The sequence below is a fragment of the Ctenocephalides felis genome, unplaced genomic scaffold, assembly GCF_003426905.1.
Source record: "Ctenocephalides felis isolate EL2017-DRISC unplaced genomic scaffold, ASM342690v1 CF-g0.4_SCAFFOLD_03570, whole genome shotgun sequence".
NCBI lineage: Eukaryota > Metazoa > Arthropoda > Insecta > Siphonaptera > Pulicidae > Ctenocephalides > Ctenocephalides felis.
In genome coordinates this window covers 16,590,086-16,605,406 of record NW_020539724.1, presented here as the reverse complement: position 1 = coordinate 16,605,406, position 15,321 = coordinate 16,590,086, and the positions used below count along the sequence as shown (strand labels likewise).

General features: G+C 28.3%; 2 protein-coding genes across 2 annotated transcripts in view; one reads left to right on the top strand and one right to left on the bottom strand.

The window, feature by feature from the left end:
* The first annotated feature begins 850 nt into the window (after positions 1-850).
* On the top strand, positions 851-1,495 carry LOC113383255. Its single transcript, XM_026621503.1, has 2 exons — positions 851-1,019; positions 1,097-1,495. Exons 1-2 carry the CDS (start codon positions 876-878, stop codon positions 1,460-1,462), a joined length of 510 nt encoding a protein of 169 aa, XP_026477288.1. The 5' UTR covers positions 851-875; the 3' UTR covers positions 1,463-1,495.
* Positions 1,496-3,281: 1,786 nt separating this feature from the next.
* The window catches only part of LOC113382934 (protein obstructor-E), a 35,609-nt gene continuing 23,569 nt past the window's right edge, over positions 3,282-15,321 (bottom strand). The window contains exons 2-5 of the mRNA XM_026621187.1: positions 9,116-9,325; positions 5,398-5,586; positions 5,104-5,314; positions 3,282-3,475 (exon numbers count right to left, since the gene is read on the bottom strand). Coding sequence (XP_026476972.1) covers positions 3,352-3,475; positions 5,104-5,314; positions 5,398-5,586; positions 9,116-9,325 — 734 coding nt within the window. The 3' untranslated portion in view covers positions 3,282-3,351. The remainder of the gene's footprint in view (positions 3,476-5,103; positions 5,315-5,397; positions 5,587-9,115; positions 9,326-15,321) is intronic.

Genomic DNA, 15,321 nt, shown 5'->3' with positions numbered 1-15,321 from the left:
AAAAACGTTCAGAGTTTCTCAAATAGAAGGAAACAGAAGTTATCATGGTCAAACTGCTGCATCTCCAAAAATCCTCTCGTACACGTATTTTTAAATAGTTAAACTTCAAAACTGTGGAAAAAGAAAAAAAATCAATATTTTTTTCTATCAATTTACTAATAATGAACTTTTTTCATCACTTGTCCAGCAAAACCATTTGAAAAATGGTCAAATCATGGCCATTTAAAAAATAATTAGCATGTAGTAAATATTTAAACAATTTAGGAAGTAAATGAAAATTGGAACACCAAGATAAAAAATGATTTTTATTTTTTAAGATATTTCGCAAAGATAAGGATAAGTCATTTATACCACGATTTTTCTGTCTAGGGCAGAAATAGAAAAAATGAAGAAAAGTTTAATGAAATGAAATAATATTAATGAAGAATTAGGAATAATGAATCATTATTAACAAAAATATTAATGATTCAACCCACTTCTACACATATGTACCTATTAAATTATTTCTCGTACGTGGTGGTTAGTTAAAACATAACCAAACTGCTAAAAGTGCTGTACTGAAATGATTTCAAATTATACACAGTATTATTTTCTTTTTCGAGCAATTTCAATTTCTGAATTCTTATCGGAAATCAAATTAAAAAAAAGCTCATTGCTCTTCGAATTTAAAATATATATATTGTGTGAATGCACCCTAACAATTGTCACTTCCATGTGACCAATGTGAAGTAGCTGTCAAAACTGTCATAACTGTCAAATGGAAAGTGACGTTTCGTCGTGTTTTATTTGAACTTGATATATGAAAAATATATTTTATATTTATTAACAAACACAGTATCATAGGATTTTCGTTAAATGATTTAAGAGTTTTACACATGGAAGAAAAATTGGCAGCATATAAGCGTCGCAGAAAACGCGAAGAAACAATTTCCAATTTGAAAAGTAAATTTTTCAATATGTTTACAAGGAATACATCAGACTCTGCCGAGAAAAAAGTTTTGATTGATATACCAGAAAAGGTTTAATTTTATCACTTCTTACAAATAATTTGCTAAAGAATCTCTGTATTCTTTTTAACAAAAAGTTATATTTATAGGTTAGCGACATTGATGACGAAACAGACAGTTCTCTAAATGAGAGTATCAGTACATCCCAAATCGATACTGATCGTTCAGAAGAAACTGATTTGAAGGATTCAAAATTAAATTATGTCTTCTATTTTCTATCCTTTATGTGTTGGGCTACGGTATATGTAATTGCGATTAAGTTTGGATTTGGTGTAGTCTATTTGCTAATATCTGCTTTAATAGGAATTTATTTGAATACTCGTACAACCCCGAAGAAGGCTGGGGAAGTAAGTGCATATAGTGTTTTTAATAAAGGTTGCCATAGTATCGATGGCACTTTGAAGGCTGAACAATTTGAAAGAGAAATTCGATATGGTGCAAGTAGTGTAAGGTGATAAGAATATAATATATGTTAATTATTTAAATTATGGGCTGTAAAAAGTAATATATTTAAATATCTTCTCTTTGGATATATTTTTACATATGACAAATAGTGATAAAGTATATGCACAATAAAATCATTTATTCTATACAAATCGGTGCTGTATAATTGCTTATGGTCTTGAATATTATTCAAGGAATGATTAAATGACTACTATGACTATAAAATAGATGACATATTAAATGCGATATAATTATTTTTCTTTTACAAATGGAGCATTAAATTGTTCTTGCTAGTATCAGAGAGTATTCATTTAATATCTAATCATCAATTAGTACATATCACTTCAAATAACAAGGATTTGCATCGAAATGCAGATCTAAAGATGCTTGTAAGCCTGTGAATTCGAAAATTACTATAAACCAAGGTTGAAAGAACTTAGGACAGAAAATTTCAGTTGAAAGTGCTTTACAAATTTTAAGACTCGATAAGGTTCTACCTACTTTTAAAGCACAACTACATCTGACATGTGTTTATAAATATAAAAAGATTGTTTGTTAAAGCCTTAAATCCTGTACAGTGAATTGACAATCTGAAGGAACAAATAGGAAAAATCAGTCAAAAGAGATAAATCCTTCATGAACTAATGAAATTACAAAGTTCGATAAAAAAATGGCAAGAGATCTATAGAAGTATCTTTACAAATATGTTGCCAAATATAGTCTTGATTTGCTATATATATTAAATATTTCATGTAATGGATATCAATATGAGTCTTTCATCAAGATTTTAAATACTGTTTAATTATTTTACATTTGAAAACTACAATTGTTTGTCGAAACTCTATTTTGCTTAATAGAAATAACTTTAGTTTTATTCAGAGGTATTTTCAAGTTTTATTGAGTTCTGTTTTTATAGAACAATATAAGACAAGAATAAATTTTTAATATTGATTTTAATGTTTAGTATTTCAATTAATTTGATAACAGTTGTATTAAATAATTCGTAGTTTTATGAATTTAATGATTAGTATAAATTGCCTAATCTAATGATCACGTTTATTTAATAAATGGAAGCTTAATTTTTAATTCAACATTCATCTTAAACTTATCTTACATTGCAAATTTTAATGAATTGACGGAATTTCAGGACTTTAATATGGAATTAAAAACATAATTATAGAAAGTTCTTTATTTCTTCACAATCGTCATTTTACAGTTTTTTTTTGACAATTATTTTCTTTATTATCTATTTATTTAATCTAATTCTGCTTATTATTGATTTTTGAATATATTTCATATCATCTAAACAATTAATATCAGAAGAACATTTTTTTCAGTACAGAAATTAATCTTCGTAAAACTATTTATAGTCAAACTTGGTGATTCTACTAGTCGTTTACAATGTTTGGCAAGTAGAATTGTAAAGAGTATTTATTGTTAACTTATAAAATAAAACTTAGTCTTTGTAGAGAGTGTTTTTAGAAGATCACCATTTCTGATCTATAAATATTCTTACTCCAAATTGCTTATTTAAAGATACTTTGTCTGCTTGTGGAATACTTATTAGCATGAAAGAGTTTGTTTGTATAAATATTTATTATAAATACCTGCAAAACTATGTATTTACGGTCTAACTTATCAATTAATTTTTAATTATACAAGGTGTAGATTTTTCGACTAATTTCAATAAAAAATGATTATAGAAAAGTCTATTTCAAGTTCAGAATGAAACTTCTTATATATTTTTATTTGATTTTTCAAATTTTGAAGAAGTATGGTTTTTGTCTCAAATATCATTCTATCGAAATCATTTTATATTTTTACAAATATTTTTTTAAATTTAAATTTTAAGTCTAAATGGAACTAGCTACAGATACTCTTATTTTATATTGTAAATCGTTTAAGATTCTTGTTTGTTGTTTTGTGGCCTTGCTTTTTGCTTCGTGGTTCCGGAGTTGTGGAGACCGGCTAACAATTCACTTTTGCGGATGCTCTTCAGGTCGAGGTCTCCGTAGTAGTCCTCACTGAAAGCAAAAATTTTATTGTTAAATGAATGAAATACAAAATTAATAATATGACGATAAAAGTATACAATTCGTATTTTAATTTTTATAATTTACTAGATGACCCGACAGACGTTGTCCTGTACTTATGTTTACAATTCAAAAGTTCCAATTTTTTAATAACCTATACTGATATTCACCAATTAGTTAAAAATTATTATGTTTTTTTACACTACAGTCTATACCGAAATGTATATACATCCACCCATATGAATCTTAAATGTACAACTGCTTTAAATAAAATGATGAGTATTTGCTTTTTTGAAAATCATTGTAAAACATTTTTTTCTTATAATTAGTTCTTTTATCGATATCCGACGTTATTTAAAAAAAAAGAAATTACACCACTGACAGGGATGTCATCCCTCCGGAAATGGCAAAAGAGTCTAAATTATTTTCACTTTTGAACTTGAGAGTAAGATAAACCTGATTTCAAAATTTCATACGAATTGGAGCACAGTAAAAAAAATTCAGACCCAAAACGCTCCATTGACTTGAGTAAATATTCCGTATCCGATGTCAAAAATATGAAAATACTAACGTTTGTATGTGAAGGAGAAAAGGGCTGTTTTTAGGGTTTTCTCGGCAATTATTCGATTTTTCTTTGCCGTAAGAACCATCCTTGGACTTCAAAGAACATTTTGAAAAAATAATTGGCCAAATTGGTGCAGGCGTTGTTGAGTTATGCGCATACCAACACATTTCGCGATTCATTTGTATATTATAGATAGATTAATTTATTCTCTTATTTAAATAATTATTTCTTGATAAATAAAATTTAACTGCACATTTCTTGCGCACGAATGGTATTTAGAATAGCTAAGGGGTGCGGCAGTGTAAAAATATTCAGTTTCTTTCTCTATAAATCACTGACAATATTTAATAGGTTATAGTTAACATCTGTGTCTTTGCTATTCAAGGAAAGTTGAAACCTTTATCCTGTTATTAACTATAAAAATAATTATTAAAATATTTGACTTGGTCATATTAATAATAAAACTTGGTCATTATATTAATAAAACGCTTAAGAACTTCTAATTAAAAACATTAGCACCAACTTTTTTAATTTTTGATGTTAATTGGACACAATCATTAGAATGAGTGTCTTAGATATTCAATTCATTGTAGGGGAGACTGGGTACGTTTGTGCCAGGGAACGATAGTCGTCATAATAGCTAAATTATACTGATTTGACATAGGGTCCAAAGGGAGAAAGATGAAGTATGTCAGTACGAACAAGTTTTGTGCCTTACATTAACTTGATCTATAGATTGCATTGCTTTTAAAAAGATAAAAATAAGATCTTTTGTTCGATTTCTTTTTTAGTAATAACTGGTAATTGTACACAGATAGATCATTTTGTTTGTTATTTTGCTGTAATTTGAACATTAGCAGTTATTTACCAGCAATTAGTTTTTACTTAGATAATTTAGCTCAGTCTTAATGATGAGTTGTCTCCAGAAGTGTGTGTTGGGTACGGTTGTGACAAATTTTGTAGATATGATCGTGCGGTTGATGATTTACCAGATAAAGAAAAGCCTAACTTAATTAAGACAAAATAATCCGTATAAGATTCATTTATCCCTTACCATCCGGGAACATCTTCGGGGTCTTCGCAGTTTCCGTTTCCTTCGGTGTCTCCGATCTTGAAGACGGTTCCAATGGGGCATCCGTATTCACGGGCGACTCCTTCGAGGCAGATGTAGTATTTGCGGCAATCTTCGGGGTGGGCATGTCTTGAGAATGATCCGACGGCTGGGGATACATCAGTTGAGGGACAGCTGAAACCGTTTGCTACCTCTGGAAAAATAGATTAAGGAATTAGATGTTGTTAATTGGTATGTGTTAGAATCTATTAATTATCTAATTATCTACCGACTCACCTTCGACCTTGCATTCTGGCACTTGGTCGGCCCACATGCACACGCGGGCTTCTCTGTCGTAGGCTAATCCGGGGGAACATTGGTACCTGGAGGCCTCGCCGTTCCAGCAGTTCCAGAAGACGTCGCATTTCTGCTCATCGGCGAAGATACCGTACAAACGGGCGCAGTGGGGGGTGCTGATTGGGGGTTCTAGAAAAATAAGTAATTTGATCATTATCATTGTCGTTGAGGATTATAAATTGATAAACAGGTTGATAGGTGAACTAGTAGACAAATTGTTAAAGAGGTTAATTTTTCAACAGGTAAATCATTGAACAGGTTAATTGGAAAGTAGACATTTAGAACGGGATGACAGGTGAATTGGAAAGCAGGTAAATTGGTTGATAGTTAAAATGGTGTATTGATAAACTGGTCGATAGGTAAATTGGTAGACAGGTAAATTGATAGAAAGGTGAATTGGTAGACAAGTAAATTGGTGAAAAGGTAATTTGTTGGATAGCTGGTGGTAAGGTAAATTGGAGAATATGTAAAATGGTAGATAGGATATGTGGTAGATAGACAAATAACAAGACGGATAAGCAGGTTGACAGCTAAATTGATAGACAGGTGAATTGGTAGACAAGTAAATTGGTGAAAAGGTAATTTGTTGGATAGCTGGTGGTCAGGTAAATTAGAGAATATGTAAAATGGTAGACAAGATATCTGGTAGATAGACAAATAACAAGACGGATAAACAGGTTGACAGGTAAATTGGTAGACAGGTGAATTGGTAGACAAGTAAATTGGTGAAGGTAATTTGTTGGATAGATGGTGGTCAGGTAAATTGGAGAATATGTAAAATGGTAGACAGGATATCTGGTAGATAGACAAATAAGACGGATAAACAGGTTGACATGTAAATTGATAGACAGGTGAATTGGTAGACAAGTAAATTGGTGAAGGTAATTTGTTGGATAGATGGTGGTCAGGTAAATTGGAGAATATGTAAAATGGTAGACAGGATATCTGGTAGATAGACAAATAACAAGACGGATAAACAGGTTGACAGGTAAATTGGTAGGCATGTGAAACGGGTTAATAGGTAAATAGGTTTACAGGTAAATTCGTAAGTTGGTAAAATGGTAGATTGATTAACAAGTTTATAGGTAAATTCGTAGACAAATTGATGAATAGGTGAATTGTTGAACAGATAGTAGTAACGTTATACTAAATGTAACAAATACACATCTTTGTTCAACTTCTTAATTTAAACTAAGTCACGGCAAAACGTGAACGGGTACAGCTAGTGTAGTATATAAAATAATTAATTCATATACTATAATTTTAAAATTTAATTATTTAATCTATGGCACATAGTAGTTTTATCCCTTATCATAAAGGTGACAAGAAATATGAAAAAATCCGGTAATTTTTTGGGAAGTTGGATATTTATATTTTTATAACAACAATATCGAGTATCTTATTGGTCTTACAAAACTTAAAAAGAAAGTATTTCAATTATTCTCGAAGTGTTAAAGAAGTATTAATAAAGATGTATAATGAGTACCAGAAAAAAATCAAGATAGGATTTTTGAAAAAAAAAGAAGAAATGACATAAAAATGGAAAAAAATAGAAATTACTATTGCAAAGTGAAACTGGAAAAAATTAAGAACGTTGTTAGAAAATAAAGGTGGAATATTTTGGACAAAATATTAAAAATGAAAAAGATTATTTAGGATTGATTAAAATATGTTTAGGAAGAATTGGGAAGAAACATTAGGAAATGAAGGCTGTTGAAATGAAATGAACATTATTAGAAATTAAAGTTGGTATATTTTGGACAAAGTATTAAAAATGAAAGAAATTATTTAGGATTGATATATATTAAAATATGTTTTGGAAGAATTGGGAAGAAACATTAAGAAATGCAATGAAGGCTGTTGAAATATACATTATAAGGAATAAATACAATATTATCGTAGCATATGAAATCTATATTTTAAATGTCTGAAAAACTTTTTTCGTCCACTTGAATGGAACAAAATCTCAATGTGTCTATAAAGAATTTTATTCAGAATTTATAGTGTTCAATATCCTTCTAACATCGATGTTACCTATTATACGTGAATTAAAATAGCTGCTTAACTAGGTTATAGTGTGAAATCAATCAAACTAATGATGTTTTATTTTCATTGTCATTCAAGAAAAACAATTCAATCTTCATGCTAGTATATTATTCTTAGATAACATCCAATGTAAAGATGTCAAGAATTTGCGATGGCTTAATTGCAAATTTTTTATTGCGAAATTGGGACATACCTTTAAATGACAACTAATAATGGTAATTAGTTTTTTAATAATTTATCGAGGCTCCAAGACGGTTTCATTAAATTTAACCAGGGATTATATCCTTAATAATGAAATAAAACACGGTTAAACTAATAATTGATAATTTAATTTGTTGTTTACTTTAATAATTTTTTTTAGTATACTAAACATTTACAATCAACGTTTCAAGTTTATAAAAATCAAAAATGCTATAAATTAGAAAAGTGTTAGAAATAACTCTTGAAGCAAAATTGTGAAAATGATTGAGATAAAATAATTATTTTATAAACTTAAGTTTATGAAAATAATTTAAATCTAACTAGTGGAAAATGAGGAAGGAGACTATGAACATAATTTTATGGAAAATTAGAAAAAATCAAAAACATTACAAAAATCAATGTACAAAGTTTAATAGAATAGAAATAAAAATATTCTACACTAACTGAAATCATTGAAGGTAGAACATAAAAAATTGAAGATGTTGGGAATAATAATCAATAAAAATATGAATCTGTTTAGTAAACTATTAAGAATGAAACTAAATTTGAAACTATTGTATATGGATATAAATTTTAAAAACAGGTACAAGAAATAATACATGAATTAGTAGAAATTAAATAGAAGAAAATGCATTGGGATTAATGACATATTCAAGAGTATTCTTTTATAAATTATTTTTATCGAGATTCTAACATGTATGGAACTAATTTTGAGCATTTAGATCATTCCTTCTATTAATTGTTCTATTATTGAAAATGATTAAATACGATCTTTCATAAATTCTTCTTTTGTAAATTGTAAAATTTCTCGGTTTGGCTTTTATTTACGCTATTACTTGCAAAGTGCTGCGATTTAAAATGTTTAAAGCCCAAAGATATTTTTTGTTTTATATTAAACGATAATTAACTTTCCGTAGGGCAAATTATAGTAACCGCAAAAAATCGAAAATGAAAATTTTTATATATCTTTACGTTTTAGAGGTTAATGAACATTTTGGCAAATCTTATAAAAAATTGATGTACAGTCAACCCTCAGTTAACACGGCTTTCTGAGTACACGGTTTCCATACTTCGCGGAGCTAAAAATCCGACATCCCTCCGACTACACGGACTTCCTATTACTTCAAGTTGTATTTCTTGGTCTCCATACAGCACGATAAAAATGGTGCGATTTGTACTAACGCTGAGACTCTCATAGCGCGGTTCCCATACTGCACTATATGCGTTTCCATAGAACGCACTACGAATTAGCCTGAATTGTATGTTAAATACGAGTTTTTTATAGCACGGTCCCCATACTGCATAGTACGCACTTGCCGCTTTACCCGAGGGTTGACTGTATATGTGTGTTCGGCTACAAATTTTCGTCGACGATTTCGGGACCACATATCCACCGATCTTTTTCACTTACCCAATTCGTTCCTGTCTCCGCAATCAACGTTGTGCAAGTAATCGCAGTTTTCTGTCAAGAATTTGCTGTCGGATGCGTCGAACGCCAAACCGTTTCCGCAGGTCTTGAGTTCCGCCCTTCCGGCGTCGCACTTCCAGTAACGGTCGCAGGACGACCTGTGCGGGTAGAAACCGTAGTCGTCCGGGCAGTCGAAGTTCTCCTGGCACAGGGCTGGAGGGTAAAGGAAAATATATATTAGATGATTGATGATACAAAATTAATTATATTTGAAAAAAAAAAGATATTTGAAAATCTGATAATATAAGGTTGTCAAATATCTCCCTTCCGCCTTTTTGTATTATAAACCAAGAGCAAAAAAGCGGAAGGGAGATATTTGACAACCTAATATAAATATAATTATATTTAAAAAAAAGAGTTCGCGTAAGGTTCACACGCGATTGGAGTAAAACTTATTTGCTACTGTACAAGGTGGCATTTAAGTAAAAATAAATACATCATATAACAATTTTGAATAATGTTTATTAGTAATATGGTAACACTCGTGATGCACACATTTATTAGTGTCAACCATTATACACATTTATATAATGATAAATTATAAATTATATATTTATAATTGCATTAAAAATATGTATAATATTTAAAAACAAAAATGTAATTAAAGTCATACTTCATATATGACATGATCGGTTTGTCATTGTAATTAGCATTTAGAAATGAACCTTCATTAGAGAAATGAAATACCGTCGAAGGACCAGATATAATTAGATATTGGATGACAGATTAGACATAGATGACAGATAGTTTTGGTTGTATATTAGAAATACATTATTTGTTTGTTCGTTGAGTTTATACAGATGCTGATTTGTTAGTCGTTGATTTAAGACTGATGTCACATAGTTGAAATTTTTGTTAATACTATTTTACAAAGATTGGATAATTTTTATATCATTTTTTGATGGTCCGTTTGGATTTCTTCCCACTTCCCAATACATATGTGGCCAATCAAATATTGCTTGTAATATAGATGGGTTGAGGAGTTCAAGGAATTCTAATTTCTTGGAAAAAAGGTTTAATGATTAGGGAAGGGTTTATAGATAAGATACATTACAATGAAGGAAAAATATAAGATGGATTAGGTTGTATAATGCTTATCCTGTAAGGAAGGTATTAAATAGTATATAGTATATAGTAGTATAGTTTACAAAGATTTGATAATTTTTATATTATTTTTTTAATGGTCCATTTGGATTTCTTCCCACTTCCCATTACATATTTGGCCAATCAAATATTGCCTGTGATATAGTTGGGTTGAGGAGTTTAAGGAATTCAAATTTCTTGGAAAAAAGGAATAATGATTAGGGAAGGTTTTATAGACAGGATGCATTACAATGAAGGAAAAATATAAGATGTAATAAAAAAAATTGTTTATGATGCTTATCCTGTATGGCAGGTATTAAAATATATTTGTAGGATTTGCTTAGAACAGGGTTGTGCTTTAGACGTTAACAACATTGATAAATCCATTATTTGAAAGGTTAAACCGTTGGGTTTACCTTCTATAATAGGATTTGTAAAAACAAACCACGACACATCTATATATGCATATATATTTATGTAATAAGCATAAAATTATATACATAGGGTAAAGCGGGGTTTAAAGGTCCGCGTGTAAAAAGGTTCACCACCGGTATATCAAAACTAAGTAAAGTTAAGAGTTTTTAACAACAATATTTGAAAGTAGAGGAATAAAGATGTACAATCAGCCTTCATGTTGATTCTTACAATGTTGCTATCAGGAGCTTACCGGCAATGTTTGAAAATCCATAACAAAAGTACTTTCTTTAGTTGTAAGTTTTTTTGGTTATGAGCACTGTTGTTTAGTTTACGAGACTGCAATAAAATTTTTAAGTATACATTATTTAATTTTTTATAATATATATTGTTAATTTTAAGTTAAGTTCAACAGTTTTTTTTAATATAATCTCTATAAAAGCTTACATGTGTGGGTGAGTTAAAAAAATCCAACTAAACCTTTACCCTGGCAAGGGGGTAAATGATGAAAAATATTGAATAAAAATGTAAATTTAGTTAAAAGCAGTAATTTTACAAGAAATAAATTAAACTAATAGTTATTCCAACTCTAGTAAAGAATATTTCTGATGAAGTACCAGATCTAGGTTATATACAGTGTTGTAAAAAATGTACCAATGAAATTCATATTTTGTATGGGTTATTTTATGAAGCTTTTGTTCATTTTCCTTTATATTTAAAAATGAGATATTAAACCTGTTTGCCTCCTAGGCGTCCTGCTTGTGGGGTAAAAAGGACCAGGTGACTAATTTTTGAAAAAAAGCAAAAAACAAATCACTTTTGCAATGATGAATTATATGGGAGTTTTACTGATTTGGTTTTGACATGATGAATTATATGGAAATTTATTTGGTTTTGACAGTAAAATTGCTCGAAGTCGGATTGGACCGTTGTGCCCCACTCTACCCTATTATTTATTCTAAAAAGATATTAGAGAGAAATTCGTTGAAAATAATGAAAACGTATGAACGCATACTACTAATGTATATTATCACTCACAAGCTGAAACCAGGAAAACTCATACAAAAAATGATGAATTAAATGAATATAAACTAATTGGTATTGATTTCTTAAGTTCAAATTTTGCATTTTAATGGAGCAATTATACAATGTTATTTCCTATAAATAAATAACGTAAGAAATTATTTACGATATGCAGTTAATATATGAATGGCATAAATAGTAGTATTTAAAATGAATTAATATGATATACAGAATCAAAGATTATATCTCGTATATATATATATATATATATATACATATATATATTATTTATAATAATTATTATGTCCGCACTTACTATGCCTTGCAGTTTCGACCTTGGTCAAGGCACTCTACATCATCATTTTATTTGACATTTACCGATATATCGAATATTAATTTAGAGCAATGTTACATGAATATATTAATTTATGGGTCTTAAGTATATGAAGTCATTACAACTGGATTTTTTGTCCGAGGGTCAACAAGCGCATAAAAAGTTGCACTTGCCCAAAATCAGACCACCTTTCTAAAAAGTGCCTTAAATGTTGATGGATCATAAAAACATCAATAAAAAGAGTTATGGGTAAAATAATTATAATTGGAGCGATTATGATAAATGTAGTTTGTTTGGTAAATCAAGACACGAAATGGCTCTTGAATACATTTTTTTGAAAAACCGGAGAGGAGGGTACCTTGAATGAAATTTTGACAAATATCTATTTAAAGTTGGTACTTCATACAAATCATATGGATCATCTGTGAGTCATCAGTGATGTAGTATATATATATATATATATATATATATATATAGTATATATATATATATATATATATACTATATATATACATATATATATATATATATATATATATTAGGATGGTCATTATATATATTATATATATATACATGTATATATATATATATATATATATATATATATATATATATATATATATATATATATTAGGATTGTCCTTAATATGGACATTTTCGAATTTCCTTGCTCGCAAGGGCTCAAATAATTCCTAATTAATGAAAAACAATTCTCTGAAAGTTTTAGCTCTTAATATTGTCTTTTAGATAGATCGCAATTCAATCAAAGTTTTGTATGGAAATAGCATGAAAAAATTTTCAAAAATTTTGTAGAGCGTCGAATTTTCAATAAAAAATAACACGAATTTTCAATTTCAATTCATTTGTCGCTAAGTTATATCTATTTTATTGAATTGCGCACTATCTAAAAGTTAACATTAAGAGCTAAACCTTTCAGAGAATTGTTTTTTATCAATTTGGAACCATTTGAGCCCTTGGGAGCAAGAAAATTTGAAAATGTCCATATTAAGGACCACCCTAATATATATATATATATATATATATATATTCCTATTACTATTGTTCAAAGAATAATACTAGAATTTCAATACTATCATTTGACATTTAAGTTTGTTTTACAACTGGTTTAACTGCATTTTTTATTGGAACATTTAAAATTATAATTTTTCTTTGCAACAATTATGTCGTAACTCATCCAATGACATACTACACATTTGCATTTTATATTAATAAATGTATTATTTTATGAACCCAGAAGAAGTACGTGGAAATAACTGTTTTATGATGACTTTGTAATATCATATTTTGTATAATATAATATTTTTTTCTTATACAATTTTTATTACTGATCAAAATTTAATACACTAAAATGATTTGAATATGATATCACTTACAATAAATTACAAATAACAAATTAATTTCTTGTTCAAATATTAGTTATATCAGTGATTTTGTTTATTGAATTTTAAACCGAGTTTTTATAGATTTGGAGGAAAGGAAAAACATCTGGAATAATTGATAGGACAACAATAGATTGATTCGAAAAACAAGGAAACTTGGAATAGATTTTGAAATTAATTCATAAATTTTAACTAGGATATCATCAAAACCCAATTTTCATAAATTTTCTGAGAAAAAGTAAAAATCTGTAATAATTGAATAGGAAAGCAATAGATTATGGTTAGAAAAAAAACAAAGAAATCTGAGGTAAACAATAAAATTATTTTATAGAAGTTAACTAGGATATCCCCAAAGCCCAATTTTTCTACTCTAACTTTTGGTATCAACTATAAATTTGTATGAATTTCACTAAAGTTTACTAAAGTGTGTAACTTTTCTATTGGTGTTTTTTAAATGGATCTATTACATTTACCGAATACTATTATTTAAAACTGGTTTCTTGATTTCTCAGAACGTGTTGTAATTTTCTACCAAATATGCAAAAGATAATTGGAATGCTAATTGGAATTTTATTAATGACTTGATTATTTCAACGACTGCGAAATCAGTATTACAAAACTTGGTACGTTTCACGAAATTTGACCGTTTTGTTTTATCAAGACACTAACACTGAAACTACTGAAAAAATTTTGAAATTACCTAATTAATTACTTTTAAGCTAAACATAAATCGTGCAATTTTGGTGAAAGATTACTGGTATAAACTAATATACTAAGTTCCAAAATGTCAATAAAGTAAAATAAGCTTTTAATATCTAAATAAAAATGTTTTTTTTTGCGTAGATGGGTTTTCAAAAATTTGGGTAAAGTAAGATCAAATAAACAAAATTATATTTCTCAGTTTTTAAAAAAACTACTGAATATGTTAGTTATGTGGGTCACATTTGAATACGAGTTGAAATTCTTACAACGGTCTAGTTCATTATTGCATTATTATTATTATTACATTTCACAGAATGGTAAAATCTGATAACAAAAACATATATTATATAACACAGTAAATATGTGAATAAATTAAAATAAAAAAATACAATGAAATATTTATATCTAAAATCTGTTTTTGTAAATATAATAAATTAATTTGAAGGTAACTTCATAATAATTTAACAATGAAAATAGATTTGTTTATCAAGTAAAACAAAATCTGCGCGTTATTTCCCTATATCGAGTTCCGGTTCGATGTGTAAACACAATTTAATACGCAAATTCAATCAAATAATATAATAAAATAAAATAAATACGAATAATTTTATAGCTCGAATAGGAAAAATATTTTATTGTGGGTTGATACTCCGAATAAAATATTTATCTATAATCATTAATTATTTTTTTCTAAAAATTACACATACCAGATTTAGTTTTGGATATATATATATATATATATATATATATATATATATATATAAATATATATTCAACCTTATTAAATATTTTAATTTTTTTTCTTATGTTTATTGACTATATTTTGAATATATGGTCAATTCGGGAAATAGAAACTTTATATTCAAGTTATAGAAAATGAGTGTTACTTGAAAGTTTTATATTGGTCTAATTTTCAAAATATTTTACAAACATATTTTTCTATCCCTGAAAATCCTAAACTCTTTACTCTATCTTTTCCCCGACAGGTGCATAAAATGCGAGTCAGTTAAATTTTCTGAGTGTTTATTCGAGTGCACAAAACTGATTGAAAATCAGTCAGATGTGATAATTATACGCGGATATTATGCCGATTTTTGTTATGCAATGTCGAATTGTTAAACAATTCTATTTTTTCGAATTATGTATAAGTTATTTGTTGAATTAAAACATCGCTTCGGCGATCGCCAGAAATG